We start from the raw sequence: 18,366 nt of genomic DNA, 5'->3' as shown, positions 1-18,366 counted from the left end.
TTAACATTGAAACCCACGTAATTATTATTTTATACCATACTAAATGATATTGTCGATAATTGTAATTATGTAGAGGATATATTACATGGTAGTATAACGGGTTATCATGTTACTCCGCGTAATGCAGATTAATGTAATTAAATAATCCTTTCACTTTTAACACAGCTTCATTACCGTATTACGCTATACTTTCCATGCATAAGATTTCAAGTAAATCTATACTCATCCGCTACCGGAATTACATTATATTTATACGAATGTAGTTGATATTATAGAAGCTTTATAAAAATATATTTTACATGCATTGCTAAAAGCAAGCTAAAATTTGTATAGCAATGCAGAGAGGAAATGCTGCCAGCGTCTTGAGAATCTTGTCCAAAGACAGTGATAGTGGCATTTTTTTATGGAAGTGTTTTTATTTTTCATGTATGTATATATGTAAATTTTGTAGTATAGGAAGTATTTTATTGTTTAATTTATTATTTTTATTTGTTAGTAATTGTAGATAATTATAATTGTAAATATATAGAACATTCTAAAGTATGTAGAAAATGTTATGTTTCGACTTTGGAGGCACTACCGCCCCACCTATAACATATATTAAACAAAGTATTTTATTAAAACGAATTTGTTCACAGGTTTACGTACCTATTAACACTTTGGTTTTCACCGCGAGTATAATTTCATTTTCTACATCAAGTCAGGTTGATTAGAGCATTATAGGACCGCGATACTACGATTGAAATTCCTAAGAAGTGTACACCATTTCGCTTGCGATTATTTTTATACGTATAGGCGAAGTACATGTTAAGTTACTGCTTCGATTTAGTATAAAAATCCTACTACTAAGTATCATACCTACCTAAAGTTAAAATACCTTAGTAAATTACTTTCGAAATACTTTGATAGCTACCCAATAAATCAGTATTATCCTTTTATAAAGCTTTAGAGAAATAAAACACAATTTCAGGTAAGTTCACCTTGTGAGTCATGTAACATCATTCTTTATAAAGTAGATTGAGTAATATGAATCTGTTCTGAACTCGTCAAAGCCTTCATCCGTACCCAAGGGATGTTTGTTTGGTATTCGTTGTGTCGGCGACTCCGCTCGCATTTTCGTCAACCCATTTCTGTCCCACTGCTTGGCATGGGTCTCAGAGCAAAGTTTGTAGGCCGTAGTCGTCCTCGCTAGCCAAGTGCGGATAGGTATAATACATCATCACATTTTTTAAATTATATCACAAACACACAGGCATACCACTTGTGATGTTTTCGTCAATCGGTGTCGTCGTCGTTACCCCATTACTCTCCCACTGCTGGACATAAGTATTATCTCTGATTGAGAAGAGCTTATTCCATAGTGGCCAAGTGCGGATTGGTTGACATACCTTTCAATGAAAACTCATGCGTGGAGGCTTATTATGTGATCTCCCGCCGTTAAAGCAAGTGATAATTAAGTTGTAATACGTGAATAACTTCGTATAATCAGACGACATTGGTATTCGAACCAAGGAAATTTAGAGACTATAGAAATCACAGATTTTTGTGTGATTTATAAAAAGAGATAAGGTCAGATTACATAGAATATAATAATAAACGATACAAACAGACAGACCGACAGATATTGTCTGTAATATGAGAGGAAGAAAGGATGAATAAAATATTACTTACGAGCTTAACGGATGTACGCATGTACGCGGTACATTGTAAGGTAGGCAAATTGGATGAAAGCTTCATACATAATATGTTTTATGGAATGATAGTAGGTGTTTTTGTTTGCTACTACAAAGGTGGTAGAGTTCTTAGTAGTTCGACTGATCGGTAGCACTATTGATCAGAATATTTCAATACCAAAAAAAATCCGCAGAAATAAAGTTAATGGCACATGTGCCAATATAATATTATTATTGGAATGTTTTGAAAATATAAAACTTTATAAATGTACCCATTTATGTCCCCAGACATTGAACGTGTCAAACAAGTCGTGGCAGACAAACTCATATTTTCTCTTTACAATACTTTGGCAAAGTTCGAACCTGCACGGCCGTGTTAGGTATAAATACGTTAATACACATTAAAGATCCTGTTTTGTCTGACACGGCACGTGCCTGATACGCTCTTTGTCTGGATATAAATGAACCTGAGTCTTTGTCTTTTTGTACATTACTCCTTACGTAAACTTCACCCTCACCGAAGTATGGGTTCAAAAAACTTCAAAAAACCTTACCAACTTTTTGTGGGAATAAACTTTCACTTAAACTTTTACCGCTTCCCTATAAAAATATCACGTATTTAACTTGAAATCGTCAATAAACGAGAACCAATAAAAAACGAGTCCCATTACGATAAGATAAACCTTATTAGGGAAACAAGGGGACGTGGATTGAGTGTGTCGAATAATCTCGCTCTCTCCCAATAAAATCCTTATTGACACTCAGATCAATTTACGGTACGAGACGGACAAATGTGGAATGTTATGGCTAGGGAACGGGCGGGTTCATAAGCGGATGATATGTAGCGTATTTGCTTCTGACTTTATTTCAAGTGAATTCATTGTGTAGTTAAATTGTCAAATAAAAATACGTTTGAAACTAAACCTTCCTGATGATTTTTACTACATTTTGCTTATTATATCAGTCGGTAGAATAATATTGTGTAGAAGAATGTCGTCTTGTTTTGTCGAAGAAAGTTATCATTATCGTGTTTACTGCAGCCTTTCTCTAGAATAGAAATATAATAAGATTACATCGAATTACATCAGTGATAAGTGAATATCATCTGGAATGCATTTGTATAATACATAGTTGGCTCAATCTTTAGCGTAGAGAAAACCTAGATTTGTTGTTTATACTTTCCTATTATAAATTCCGCTCTTTTCAAGGCCCAAAATTGTGCCGTGACTATATTGATTAAATGGAATGCTCGTCACAGACATGACGAAATCAATCGTTTGTTTCAATAAAACTAAAGATTACTTTGATTATGAAACTTCTTTTCAGTCTGGTCATAAATATATTAATGATATTAGAATATATTTTATTACCGATAGAATGATCTTGCTTTAATGAATACTTAATGAGTGTGTGTCTAATGATTTTTATCTTTTTAAACTGGCAGTTAGCTTGATTTCTTTTATATAAAACAGCGTATAAAATCTTGATGCGTGAGAAAAGGCTGAGAAAAAATGTAATAAATTTTATTGTGCATTGCTTTTTTTATAATGACGGCAGTGATCACTTACCGTCAGATAAACTGCATGCTCGTTAGCTACTTTTATTTTATAAATAAAACAATTTATAAAAGACTAATTACACAAGTAATAAACGTATATACTAAACGAAGTCAAAATAAAATGAAATCTTATATATAAAATTCTCGTGTCACAATGTTAGTTACCGTACTCCTCCGAAACGGCTTTACCGATTTTCACCAAATTTTATATGCATATTTAGTAGGTCTGAGAATCGGCTACTATCTATTTTTCATACCCCTAAATGATAAGGGTTGTTCACCCCTAACATTTTTTTATTTATATGGCAACACAACGTTTGCCGGGTCAGCTAATAATAAATAATAATATAAGAGTCAAATTAGTTCGACGTCATATTAAATTATTTGCAATACGTAATAGATGTAGAGACGTGGAGCTTCAATTTGAAACTTATGAAACTAATAGTTCGGAACTAGATATCGCAGATTTGATATGGAGCGTCTCTACGATCAACTTCGGGTAGAGTTCGCTGCACAAGTTGGGAACGGACGAGTTGGTAGAGATAAACGAGCGACAAACTAATGAGTTCCAGTCGTTACTGTTTGCTTCAGTGTAGAGACGAAGTTTTAAGCTCTGCTCCCAATTTAGCGCTATTGTTTGGACGTTTTCGGAGTTCACCTTTATTCACATTAAATTTTCGTATTGAATATTAGTTCTTAAAATATAATCTAGAGACTGATGACGTATGATTGAATAAAATTTCCATTCGATTTGTAACTACTCGTAGATAGACATCAAAATTACCTATGATGCATAACATCTTCTAACCTAATATGTAAAAGTGTTATATTACAAAATTATATTGACTTCTACTAAGTCTTGGAACTAAATTAAGATATATTTAACATAGACATGAAAAAATCTACATTATTTCCTAACACTACGAATGTGATCACTTTTGTTTTATCTTCTGTTTTTATTTCATTTGTGCCAAGCCCGTTTAAGTATTGAGGGACAAGAAAATCTGAAAACAATTTTCACCTTTCCACTCTTTCAGAAACATTTTATAATAGTAATTCAATTTCGGATAAGAAAGTGTGAAGCAGATTGGATTGTTTCTTTTTCCGTCGTAATTTAGTTAATTCGAGTTATGCCACTGTAAGGGAAGTTTACGAAATCAAACGATCTTATTTATAACTTTAGAAGCATGATTTTATTTCTTTACATTCTGTTCTTCAAGTGATAATTATAATAGGACGTAATTTCATGTATTAAAACAAAAATATTTGAAATAGGATATTTTTGTTTAGATAACTTTTTGTAGTGCCTCGAAATCATAACATTTCCCACTACAAAATCGTTCAACGCGCAAATGGAAGTTTTGATCTTACTTAAGTTTGTTTTTCCGATAGTATATTTCGGACTCCTACCGGCTAAAATCCTACGGTGATCCGCTGGACATCCTTTGTCGGGGCCACGGGTATTCTGGTACCGGAGGCGTTTGCCTGCGTCCGCGCCCATGTTGGTTCAGGATGAAGCTGGAGCTACTTCATCTGCTCATCGTTGAGGTGGTTTGATGAACCTCGAGGCTTGATGTTGTATGACGTAGAATACCCCGTCTTCTACGCCAATGCCTCCTTTATGGGGAAGGAATCGGTTTTCCGGCTGCGAATAGGGAGGTCTGACGATTTCTCTCTCTCGCTCTCCGCAGCCTACTGCGAGATTATGCAATTGCTCTAACCTAACCTAACCCATATTTGTTGCAGGTGTGGTTGTGATGACATGGTGGTGGACGTTCGCGCTGCTCGCGCTGTGGGCGCCCGCCCGAGCCGCGCCGCGGGCCGGCATCGGTGAGCAATTTTACAGTAAGCGTCACTTTTGCACCTTTCTTACGTCTGTGGCACTTAGCAAGACTACTGTGTGACTCTTCAGAATATGAGGTACCAAAATAATTTCGAGACTTATATGATGTGTAGTTATTTTCACCAGAATATAGGTCTGATCAATTGTAACAATTTTTCTAAAGTATTTTCTAGCATCTTCGTGTAATAGTATGCGTCACTTTTGCACCTTTCTTACGTCTGTGGCACTCAGCAAGACTAGTTTGTGATCCTTAAGAACATGTAAAGATAATACAAAACTATTTCGAAATGTATAACTATGGTGTTGAGAAAGATTGTTTCATCTTTTTTTATTGGTCAGAACAATTTTGACACTTGGGCTTTAGTATTTTCTGGCATCTTCGAGTAATTACTAAGTGTCATTTTTGCACCTTTGAAATCTATGGCACTAAGCAAGATTTTAGCTTTTCAGCACATGTCAAAAGAAGAAGAGTCAAAAGAATTTGGAGTCTGTTTTTGTTAAGTAGGTTTACTACACGTTATATCGCTGAAGAATGAGGGCCACTCTTGCATTTAACATCTTTGATAGGTATTACTAATTCTTCATAACAAGTAAGATAAACACAACAAAAAGTCTTACAAAAATCAAGACTATACACAGAAAATTTGAGCCCTTTTACACTGAGCTGAGTTTTACACTTAATATAGTCTACGACACTAGAAAGAACTCTAGTCAAATAAATATATAGTAAGCATCACATTGCACCTTTTTACATCAATAGCACTTAGCAAGAGCTCTTCACATTGTGGAAAGATGCCAGAACAATTTTAAGATCAAGTCTCGCTGCGGGTATAAGAGTGCAATTTTATAAGCGTCATTTTGGCACCTTTTTGCTACAAAATCTGCGCTCGTAATAGTATGTAAAGATTTCAGAATAATATCGAACGTGCTTCTTCTTTACGTTTAGCTTTGAATAAAGCCGATGCTTAATATAAGAGCCATTTGCATGACAATAAATCGTCAAGACTGAATTCAATATCGGTATTGTGTAAAATCCAATATGTGATTGCATTTACAATTGATACCGTGGTCTATAGAGCCCTCTATAGGTGTTAATTTTACCCTCTTCGTTTTGAAGCACTTAATGGCATTGCATTAGAATAATAATTTTTTATCGAATCTCTAATAAAACAGCAGTGGCATCGGATTTAAACCACACATGTTTAAATTTCACGCCAAAACGTCACAAGTGAAGTGGATAGTTGCTAAAATTAGCAAGTTTGATTTACCAGTAATTATCGCGTGATAATTGCCTATGTTAATTACCGTCTTACCACATCAGATCAATCTCACAATGTGTTGCGAATGATGCAGATTTACAAAGTCAATGTTCGGAATGAAAGTGAATGTCAATGAGACATATGACGTGGTGACACATAATAGCACATTGACATTGGATTTAAATGTAATGTGAATTTTCTTTGCTAGATAGATAGATTGGCACTTGCTTTAGCGATGAAAAAAAATGAACGGTTTTTGTATTAGATTGAAGTTATACGTCACTGATACGTAATAGAGTGCTGTCTATTAATAGGTTCGCATATAAGTTTCCGCCGTTTATAAAAAAACATTTTTTTTAATAATGCGTCCTACTTCGTTGTTTACTACTTCATTCCAACGTTTAACATCATTTTCATCACCTTCTTGGTAGAAATCACTACATATCAACTTGAACAAGCCATTTATACAAATTACCACAAACTTACAAATGGTTTAAAACATTAGGGCGGAAAAAAATTATGTTATTCGAAATGTTTACATAAAAAGTTGTGGGAACTTAGTTGCCAACGTACCTTATAGCTATCTAAGGAATAAATAATCTTTTTGGTTTTATAAACAAGCTCTACATAAAATTTCAATCTCCATTATAACTGAGGTATAACACCGTTTCTCTTTCAACAATATATTTATTATTATAACACCGAAGCTGTTTACTTACAAAGTTACCTTCCATAATCGGATTACATACTCTGTGTAACTTTGTGGCGCTAACTTTACCGCGCTTCAGTTTTATACTAAAACGCTATTTAAAAGTATCTAGTTCGTATTATAAAAATAATCAGGAATTAATTATCATTTGCTTAAACGGTGTAGGAAAACATCGCGAGACAACCTGCATACCAGAGAAATCTTAAAAAAATGTTTCAATCAAAGGTATGTGAAGTCTACTAATTCGCACTTGGCCAGCGCGGTGGACTATGACCTAATCCTTCTCATTCTGAGAGGAAACCCGTGCCCAGCAGTGGGACAGTAACAGGTTGATGATGATGATGATGATTATGAAAATAATCAAAAAGTACAATAAAAATGTAAACAATATTTTGTTTAAATGAAATTCCCGTGTAAATAACACTTCATTCAAGTCATTTGTTTAATGTGTAAAGTCGTAAAAACTAAATGACATGCGATTTTGTGTAAATGAACGAAATATAAAATGAAATAATAAAAGTTTTATGGAGTGACATTAAAAAAAAACTGTTGCAAATGAGTACTACTTTTAATCACAATTACTGTTTATCAACTATAATAAATGTAATTTTCGTATTATATTAAAACAATGCTATTATGCGCTATTCAATATGGAGATTACTCTTATAATTATGACTATCTTCTATCTTTTGATAGTCATATTAAATATCATTTTTTTATATGTATTTAAACACAACCTAACGTTACTAGTTAGACGTTTTACATTAACTTGTCACATTACCATCCACGTTTAAGATCACTAGTTTTGCATTAACCCTTAATAAGCCATAGGACTATTATTTTCCACCTCAAAGTTGCCCACATACTTATTTTTCTTTTTTTTATTTCTACAGATATAATAAAATAAATCGAACGCATATTAAGATCGGTAGTTTTTTTAAGTTTTTTTCTGGCAATACTTCTTTGAGCTTCTTTCAGCTATGAAAAGAGATCCGTGCCCAGCAGTGGGGCAATAATGGGTTGACAATGACGACTTATATTCACAGTATGATATTTAAATTTTTTTAAATGCAATTAAAATCCATGCGTTAAAATCCATATTTAAGACTAGTTTTGCATGAAGCTAGTCAATTGAACGTGACATAACAATACTATTTAACTTATCATAATTTCAATTGTATCCTTTTAGCACAACATAACATTACTAGTTAGACGTTTCACATGATCACCCACATTTAGGACTAGTTTTGCATTAAGCTACTCAATTGAACGTGACGTAACCATACTATTCACATTATCATACTTTTAATTGTATCCTTCTAGCACAACATAACGTTACTAGTTAGACGTTTCACATGATCACCCACATTTAAGACTAGTTTTGCATTAAGCTAGCCAATTGAACGTGACGTAATTACAATACTACAGTTTCCAGTTAACGACCACCCAGTGGCCCAGTTGGCGTCTGATAAGGCGAATGTTGCGCTTAGATATGCAACATAACTGGGGCGCTTGTTATGGCTTTTCCATAACTATACTAATATGAGGTGACACTTTCACTGGTTTACATTTTTCACCTAATGCCATACGGGTTATGTAGTTGAAATAACAAGTGCCTATAGACATTAGTGTTAAGCGTTACCGTATTCTGGTTTGAAGGGAGGTAAGGGAGATATGATTTTCCGAGGCGGTGCATCTTAATCTGTGGCCAACCTCAGGAACCTAAACTGGGGTTGATTACAGACGTCCATCGGCCGCAACCACTTACAATCAGATGGACTGCATGCTCGGCTCGGAATAATTTATCACCATTCCAATTAATTTCACGAGTTCGTTGACCATTTGGAGACACGAGCTATTCGCTAATTAGAGGTCTGGAGCTATAAAAACTGAAGCTAACAAACATCTATTTAACATATCCACACTTGTAACTAAACATACTTGTTTACACTTCACCGTACATCAAGTATCAATCATTACGCCTACGCTTGCTTACACTTTGAAGTGTCACAAAGTGTAACATTCAAGTGACTTTACATCACGTTACTTATCACAATCGCAATAAACAGGGATTATGTGTGTCTGTTTATTGCTCGAAGCGGAAGCTTTGATGGGCTCTTAACACTTGGATTTAATTTAATTCGGTTTCACGACTTTGTAACTTTTATATGATGTTTTTAATACACTTTTATGACTACTGTGAAACGGATGAATGTATGCAGAGCTTAAATTTTAATATTTAATAAGTGAACCTTATTCATTACACACTAAAACACGTTCGAATTAAGAGTGTTACAAAAGGGATAACCTGCTACAATGGCGAGTTAATTATTATCATTAGCATTTTCAAGGGGCATTTTCCTGTCACGCAAACCTGGCTCTACACGGTGATATGTATCGCACGCGTAACACTTGCATTAGATACTTTGTCTAACATATGTACCACACCCACGCGGGTCACGAAGTTACTGGGAATTAATCGCGTCTGGGCGTAGACGCGCGTGACAGGAAAAGGCTCTATGAAACCATACGTGAACAATGCTGTTGAGTGAGACAAAATAATTAAGAAAATTAAAAACAAATTGTCGTATAACATTTTAATATTATTACAATTTTTAATGATTTTAATTGAAATAAAATGTACATAATAATTATGGTAACGATTATCAAGGTGCTAAACAACTGTAATTAGACACCTACACAATATTTTAGTAACCTCACTATGACGTACCAAAAATATGTTATCTCCTAAAATTTTTTTCACAAATGTAATACAATTAGAGCCGACGTTAATTTATTACCCGGTCAATGATAACAAATCAGTCCTTGGGTGGGAGACCGTTACTTGCCAATTTTCGTTCCATTTTCATTATGGCTGAAGGGCGCGTTAAGCCATTAGTTTCGCTATCATTATGAAAATGACAATATATATGTATATCATTGCTAGGTAATGGCCTTAACTAATCTAGATTACTACGAATCTATTACATTTATTCCTGAATATTTCCGCCGTTTTCATTATTTATCAAAGACACGACTGCTATATTTCTATAGCCTATGTTACTCCCACAAATTCAACGAATCCGATGACAACCTCATGTGTTAAAATTTGTCTAGCTGTTTAGGCCGCAGTGCGTGCCAAATAATGAGACATACATACGCTCAAAAAACATTACCCTCCGCACTTGGCTAAAAAGATGATCATATACTATGTATTTTCTGAAATGCGACTAATGTATAGCAATCAGTCAGGAATCGATTAAGGAACAGTAAATAGTATAATTGTGTGGAAAAATAGTGGGGCGCTTTAGAAAACTGATAAATGGAGCACCCCACGCTTTTTTACAATTATACTATTTACTGTTCCTTAATTGATTCCTAGATTGAAAATTATTTTCTACTTTTTAGTTGATTTTATTAAAAAAGCGTGTTTTTTAGTTTTTTGAACTATATTTATTATGGTATTGTTATCGTTTTTCATTATTGCGTATATGTAAATTTTGTAAAAAAGATTTTATTTTTTATTTTTAGGAATTGTAATTGTACATACATAATTGAAAATATATAGAGTCCATAAATAAATAAATAAAAATAAATTAGCACAAAACAGTTACATCTTATTCGCCACGATATCCGTCTTCCTATATTTAATCCAAACGAAACATCGAAACGAACGATAGAGAAAATTAACAGTTACTGCATTATCACGGTTGTAACCATCGAAGTGTGTATGTTGTTCAAGTTATATGTTTATGGTAGGATCTTCGGGTGAGAGCACTGTAAGATTAATATCCGTATTGTTATATTATTCAACGGGCATTTCATTGTTTGCATAAAGTTCGTTGGAGTCATTATACTTCAACTATAAACAAAATGGTTATTTCTGATTTAAATTATTGACGCCTGCATGAGTGGTGGAATTATTGACTGTATATGTAAAGTCAACAAGACCAGATATGCGGAAATATTTGACGCATAGCATAAAAATTCGAGACTATTACAACGTTACGTTCAACTTTTAAAGTCAAATACGTCTAAATCTAAAATTTTAAGTCAGAAATAAATATAGCAGTTTATACGAAAAAAACGAGCAATTTATTTTCTAAAGATCGCAAGTTCAAATTAAACTACGTAATGGTGCGAATAAATCCATCACTTCGTTCTTCTCGGCACGGTATCGGTAAGTCCAACACAGATCGGCATGCAACCGGTATTCGTATCTACACGCACCTTAATCGGTATACGGTTATCCATCTTGTTGGGAATTAGCGTTATTTATAAAGGTCCGATAGTAATGTGGATCTTAACTTATGAGGGTCTCGTGAATCCTTGGTAAATAATGGGATTTCCGACGGGGAATAAAATGCCCGTTTACGGGGTTCCGGTATTAAAAACTAGCCATAACCCACGTCTTTGTGTAATGTATAGACGCAATATGGTATCAATCAATGTGATTATTTGAGCTGTAATAATTATGTTTCAAACAATGTTAATTTCAATAAATATTTATTATATTAGTAAATAAAATTCACCATTTGCCTACATGGTTGAAGGTAGATCCCTTAGTGATTCGGCTTCAGCGGCACAAATGGCTCACCTATTTCTTAATAAAATCAGTGTTAAGAGCTGCTCTGTTCGGTTTGACGGGTGTGGTACTTACTTATCCGAGGCGTCCTTAATCCTTAGTAGTAGCAACTCATCTGTGGCCGACCTCAGTAAGTACGTTATCTTATCTACGGTTTAATCAAGTATCGGACGGTGGTAGAACCCTTTGTGGTTCGGCTCCGGTGGCACCATCGCCACAATTATTTCTACCTCATAACAACAGTGTTAATCGCTGCTGTGTTCTGGTTTGATGAGTGTTGTAAGGGGAACATACTTTTCCAAGGCGTCCCAGCTTATTCCTCAGGGGTAGCGGCGCATCTCTGGATGACCTTAGGTAGTATATCTAATTCTATCTGGGATTGATTACAGATGTCCATGGGCAGCAATAGCCACTTACCATCAAGTGGACTGCATGATCGTATGCTATTTCTACGAATACATTAAAAAATCTTTATACGTAACGCTGACTCTAACCATAACAAATATAGTTTAAGAGTACTCAAATACTAAACAAAGAAGGTGCCTTTGTTTTAGTAATGGGCTACACCATCCATCAGCTGGGTAGCTTGACGTTTCCTAATACATATGTAACATACAAAATCTAGGGAAGATTTATTGCCCTTTGTGTAAGCCATTTGTCATATTAGTGTAAAATGATTCTGGGAGCAAAATATTTTCTATATATTTTCTTGGTTTATTGCGATGGTGTACTATATTTTTTATTATGACTAAACACGGCCAAATAAGAATATAAGTAAGTGACTACTACCGGTCATGAAGATCCATAATCAATTCCAGATAAGATTAGATTCTAATCTGAGGTCGACCACAGATGCACTGCTACTCTTGATGACTAAGCTCTAATGCCTCGGAAAAGTGTGTCTTCCTTACCATAACTTTCAGTATACGAGAAAAGGTAGAGTCTATTGCAAATTCGGCGACATCTATAATGTTACTTATTTAATATGATTTTGTTGCTATTTAATACAAAATAAGGTATGGTTTTTCCCAGAAATTAAATTTCTATAAGAACCTTTAGCGTAATATTATTTTAAATAACATCTTAAATAAAAAAACGCAATTACATAAATGACATATCTGATTGCCTACATGATGCCTCCTGATGATACATGATGCCTGGAAAAAAATTGAAGAAATTATAGAAGAGCTTCTTAATACCCCATAAAAAAGACATAACATCTTTTTACGGCCACTAAAGCTTTGTTCCTTAAATGGGATACAACTGAATGTGCCCGCAAAAATAATAATAAATTTCATTTATGTTCATGGCCACACATAAAAGTGTATTTCACACATCTTATCTTTCAAAAAAATATTTCGAAGATACAAATATTTTTTTTATTTGCAGTGCTTGTGATATACTTACAGTATTCAGTATCCGAAAGCATGATTACATTTTTATTCAAACTGCAAATATTATTTATAAATTAACAATTAATACACTTGGGCTCAGTTTGGTATTAAGTTATGACTATTAATATGAAGTTATGACAACTAGGCTACTTTTTATAAAAATGTGCAAAATAGACTTGTGCCGAGTTCGTGAAAGTTAATTATGTCTGCATCTACTTAATACTGAGATGTATTAACTATACATCTCAGTATTAAGTAGATGCAGACATCAAGCAACAGACAATCAAGCAAGCCTTTGCATATGGATATGTCTGCATCTACTTAATACTGAGATGTATAGTTAATACATCTCAGTATTAAGTAGATGCAGACATATCCATATGCAAAGGCTTGCTTGATTTATAAGTGTGTTTTATTCCAACTATATTGAAGGTAGTAGAACCCTTTGTGGGTCCACTCTGGAAGCACCACCGCTACACCTATTTCTGCCTCATAACAACAAACACTTGAAATATTTTTTAAGAGTTCTCATGAAAACAGGTTTCCTCACGATGTTTTTCTTCGCATTACCATCCCATATTTAAAGGCCGGGTTGCTAACCACCAATCTATCACAGCTTTACTATACCCATATTATTAATTAAAATTTCCTTACGAAACAATTGATAATTATAAGAGACGAGGACACAGTCATAACATAGCATGACCTCACCGTTAGCCATTGATGAAGTGACCCCGATGTTAACACCCATGTTCTCGCTCCGGTTGACAGGCCGCGTGAAACCCGATGCCGGGTCGTATCCAGTAGCTTCAGAGGAATTTAAATGGCACAAAGGCCTTTAAGTACTTATATTAAGTTGGCACACATTCAGGTTCATCAGGGCTCGAATTTCAAAATTTAAATTAAGAATTCGATATGTGTCGTGTGGTCGTGTCATATAACTGGCCTGTTATATATTTTGCACGTAGTGCGGGCGTAAACACCCATGACAGGACAAGCGCCTAAGGTGGGAAATGAGGCGCGTGCATGTTGCCACGCGTGACAGGACAGGCACAAAGAGGATGCAAGTAGCTGGAATGCGGGTGGAACAAAAGTGCGGAGTAAACACGCATGACAGGAATAGTGTATATACAATGCAACAAGCTCGCGCGCAGCAAGAACAGGCCTGCGGGCGTAAACACGTATGACAAGAAAAACGTCCATAGTATGCAAGTAGTAGGTGTACAGGAAGAAGAAGCCTGCGGACATAAACACTCATGACAGGAAAAGCGCTCATAGAACACACGTTATAGGTAGATAAGGTATACGGGGATAGGACCCGCGTGCGTGTGTAATTTGCGTAACAGGAGTAACGCCCGATGGGTTTAAGCACACAAATTACAAAGAGACTATAGCCATTTAATTATGTGTGCGTATCGCACACCGATGCGGGCATGAAACCGCGCTACAGGAAATACGCCCTAAATCTAGAACATAATAGTTCTTTAACAAAAAATCCTACAAAAGTTTCATATGAAATGTGTAAGTTTACAAAGAAAATAAAAATACCATTCCCTGGCTTGTACGTGGTGGAACCGTGTAACCTCATACAAACTAACAGCCTGATTTACACTCGCTGTATTAGCGTGCTATATCGCAGTAAAGTTTTGCAAATCGCCGTGCAAGTGGGTCGTACTGCATATTATGTCGTCGTGTTCACAACTGTGTTTATTTTAATGAAATTCGTATGTTCGTAAAGCTGTTAATGTCCGTGTAAGCAATAAATATGTGCTGTTTATTGATTTGTATATCGTGGATGCTTGCTTGTTCAAAATTTGCAATATTTCCAATATAAATAACAAACATTGGGTATGTTAACAGAACTTTTGGTTGTACCGCAGAGACATCTACATGTTTCATAAGAATAATTATGTATGAACGACTTTGAGAAGCATTTTTGAAAATAAATAAAAGAAAATCGGTGTAAAAAAAGTTAGCAAATTCAGTCAATTCTTGCCTTCAAAATGTCAATGGTACTTTTCAGATGAACACAAATAAAACGATTTTCCATTGTTGTAATCCATCACAGGCTATAAAAAATAGACAAACATTATTTAAACGAATGCTCGAAAAACTAACCTCCTGGGATAACCGGAAAAATGAGAATATTAGTCGTATTTTTTCGACTGTTGGTAAGCTAAGCTAGTCAAACTTTTCGTAATATAATATATGTATAATCTTACCTAACGAAAGATACTTCTTACTACACAAATTTGATACAATTACAAGATTAATAAATCTTTATACATTTTAGTTAGACAAAGTTTTGAATAATGGTACTAGAATGTAGAATATGGTAATGGTAATTGCCATTTTGATCAATTACCAAAAACCGCTCATGATTAAACTGTACTTCACTTTCTATAGCAATGAACCACATAAACAATATACTTACATTATAATACCGTTACATCAACAATACCGATAGAATCTCATTAAGTTATTCGCTCACTGTTTCAATGATCTTATCTCTTGTAAATATTAATCTTACAGATCGATTATTGATTACATCTCCGATTATTTAGTCGAGCGTAATGTGGTGTATGAAATTAATCTATTGTCGATGGATCATCGATTAAGAGGGAATAGTAATGTCCTAAAAACCTATTCTCATATTGAATAATTAGTCGGCTAGCCTTAACGGTGTTGGGTTTCGTACTTTCTATATTCTCTATTAGGAGCACAGCGATCTAAGACAGGATTGCGTTATTATCTTGTGGACAATTTTCTTCTCTCTAACACTCGTAATTAATACTTAAGCTATCCAAAATTTGAGTATCACAAGATCGACATTTTTAGTATCATGTTTAGTATGGAGAAATTGTCAAGTGCTGGTCTTGGATAGGCAAAACACTAGATAGATTGGTTATTAATAACGGGCGTTACCTTAGTTATCTTTAATAATAAACCATATGAGTGATTTGATTTAAAAAAATCGCTAGGCCATCTAGGCCACCGCCATAAAGCAGATAAGGCTCTATTAAGGCATAATAACTGATGACAAATGATAAAATCAGGGACAAACGTGTCCTTTTATAGAATGGATATGAAACTACGGAAAGAGTTAGGGAAACGCGTATGAAACTTAGCCACTATCGGTCATCCATCTATTTCTTCGTAGAATCATAGAAGCTTTCTTATATTAATTTAAACTGGAAAAACGTTTCAATAGTATAAAGCACAAAAGTATTAATTATACGCATAATTTAATTTTGTTATTTAATTTAATAAAGGTACTCAACATTACCATTATGTATAACAATTTCTATATTTTTTTCTCATTTCAATTTTAATATCCCAAAGTGATAATGATCAATAGGGCCTAATAGTACATTTCCGTGATGCGCAAACAGTTTCACCGACAGAAAGTTGCTAACAAAATGGCCGTACATAGGGTGGTCGCACACCAGCATTACACCATTAGATATGTCAAGATTGTAAGGCCGACGACAGTCGGACGGCGATAGTGCTGACATCTGTGAAAATAAATTGTTATCGATCCTTTCGTCAAGGTACTTAATTTCTCTTTTTGCTACTTTGCGCAAATTAATAGTCTTCTGAGCGCTTAAGTAATATTGAAATCTCTGAAAGCTTTGCTGGGTTAGATAATTTGGATTTTATAAAACTTCATCAAATTTTAAATATTAAGCGTATTATTGAAACCCATTTTTTGTTTTAATTCATTACTTAAAATACCGATTTACTTTGAAGGTAGCACCACCACATAAATTTCTTTCTTATAATACTAAGCACTCTGGTCCTGCTATGTTCTGTTTTAAAGGATGAAATAAAGTAGAATACTTACGCAAGGTGTTCCACTTTAAACCTCAAGTAACAATCAATCCGAGGTTAAATCTGAGGTTGACTACTGACAACTACGTACAGAAGTGACCACTTATCTCGTACAACTACAATTTTATATTTACTATTATAATAGGCGGGTCACACGCTCGTTTGCAATTCATAAAACGCTCGTGTGCCTTCACCCTAACTCATGAGCGAGTGCTTTTACATGAGTTTACTTTGGCAAGAAGTTTCTAGCGGATTGCGTTTGAGATAAGTACACCTGTTTGCGGCGCCTTTGTACTCTTATCTTAGTCTATTTTATAGCCAGATGTCATGAAAGAAAGTGCAATTATTGCGTGCATGCCTAGACACGTGACGAAATGGTCTTTGGTAACGCGATATATGGGGTTATCGTTTGAGTAAAAAAGTGATAGCTTAGTGGTTAGAAACTCGACTCTCAATCGGAAAGTCTAAGATTTGAACCCCAGGGTTACGTTTCAAAGTTAAATGCGTGTTAGAAAATTATTATCAGTTGCATAAATAGCGAAGGAAAATCGCGAGGAAACCTGGGAGGTCTAAAAAATGTTTTTAAAGGTGTATGAATTGTATGATTGTATGAATGTTACTATTTTAGGCTCTTAATATGTAAAAGTCAGAGGATACAATTTTACTTTTTGACGGCTTATATGCACAACGGCTTATATGCAATATGCACTTGGCCAGCGCGGTGGACCATGATCTAGATCCGTCTTACACTGGGAGGTTACCCATGCCCAGCAGTGGGACAGAAATAGATTGATCATGAGCAACGAAATGCTAGCCGCTATTCGAAAGCGGCGATCCGTTTATATCCTGTCACATTAAGATGTCTCAGTGGATATCTAAATCTAGCTGAGAAAGTTCGTAGTTTCAACAAGGCATCATTTAGTCTAGATCTTGTCATGTTACATCGTTCTGTGTGTAATTTGGATGAATAAGGATTAGATACACTATTGACGATACTATAATATAGCTCAGTATGGAGAGCAACAAAATTTGATTGAATATTGAGAATATAAGTAAAGCATTATTTATTGAATACATTACAAACAAGAAAATGCGAAACTTTCTTGGAAGTCGGGTATAAATAACCCAAACTTAGTGAAATTTTAATTTAATTTCCTTAAATAATTTAAATTGGTATACTTTCTATACAAAAATATATATTTTTAAAACACATTACACATGTTACATAATCAATTGCTCAGCGATTTTTTAAAAGTACTTATTAATACGAGTACCTTAATTTATCATTTCAAGTACGCACCATTTGTTCGTTGAATTTATTGGCACGACTTTGGTTACATTTTTTTACCAGGAAAAAAGGACAAAAAATGTCAATTACGAAATATTTCTACGTAAAAGCAATTACCCGCGCCTTCAAAGCAGCTACTAAATTCCATGGAATAAATATCGGAATACCATTATCGTTTGCCAGAGAGGGCTCACGAGAGCTTACGAAAGCTCTTTCAGTTTATTCC

The 18,366-nt window shown here is 34.6% G+C and overlaps 1 protein-coding gene across 2 annotated transcripts in view; it reads left to right on the top strand.

Annotated features, from left to right (window-relative positions):
- The window catches only part of Sb (serine proteinase stubble), a 174,739-nt gene that overhangs the window by 88,855 nt on the left and 67,518 nt on the right, over positions 1–18,366 (top strand). Inside the window, exon 3 of one of the 2 annotated variants that reach the window (XM_073076415.1) lies at positions 4,978–5,061. In XM_073076415.1, coding sequence (XP_072932516.1) covers positions 4,978–5,061 — 84 coding nt within the window. Of the gene's footprint in view, positions 1–4,977; positions 5,077–18,366 lie in introns of both variants that reach the window. The other variant, XM_073076414.1, reaches the window with a different exon arrangement.

The sequence above is a fragment of the Epargyreus clarus genome, unplaced genomic scaffold (assembly GCF_041222505.1).
Source record: "Epargyreus clarus isolate Ecla_fem2 unplaced genomic scaffold, WU_Ecla_fem_2.2 ptg000009l, whole genome shotgun sequence".
Classification (NCBI taxonomy): domain Eukaryota; kingdom Metazoa; phylum Arthropoda; class Insecta; order Lepidoptera; family Hesperiidae; genus Epargyreus; species Epargyreus clarus.
This window is presented reverse-complemented; position numbering and strand designations above follow the sequence as displayed.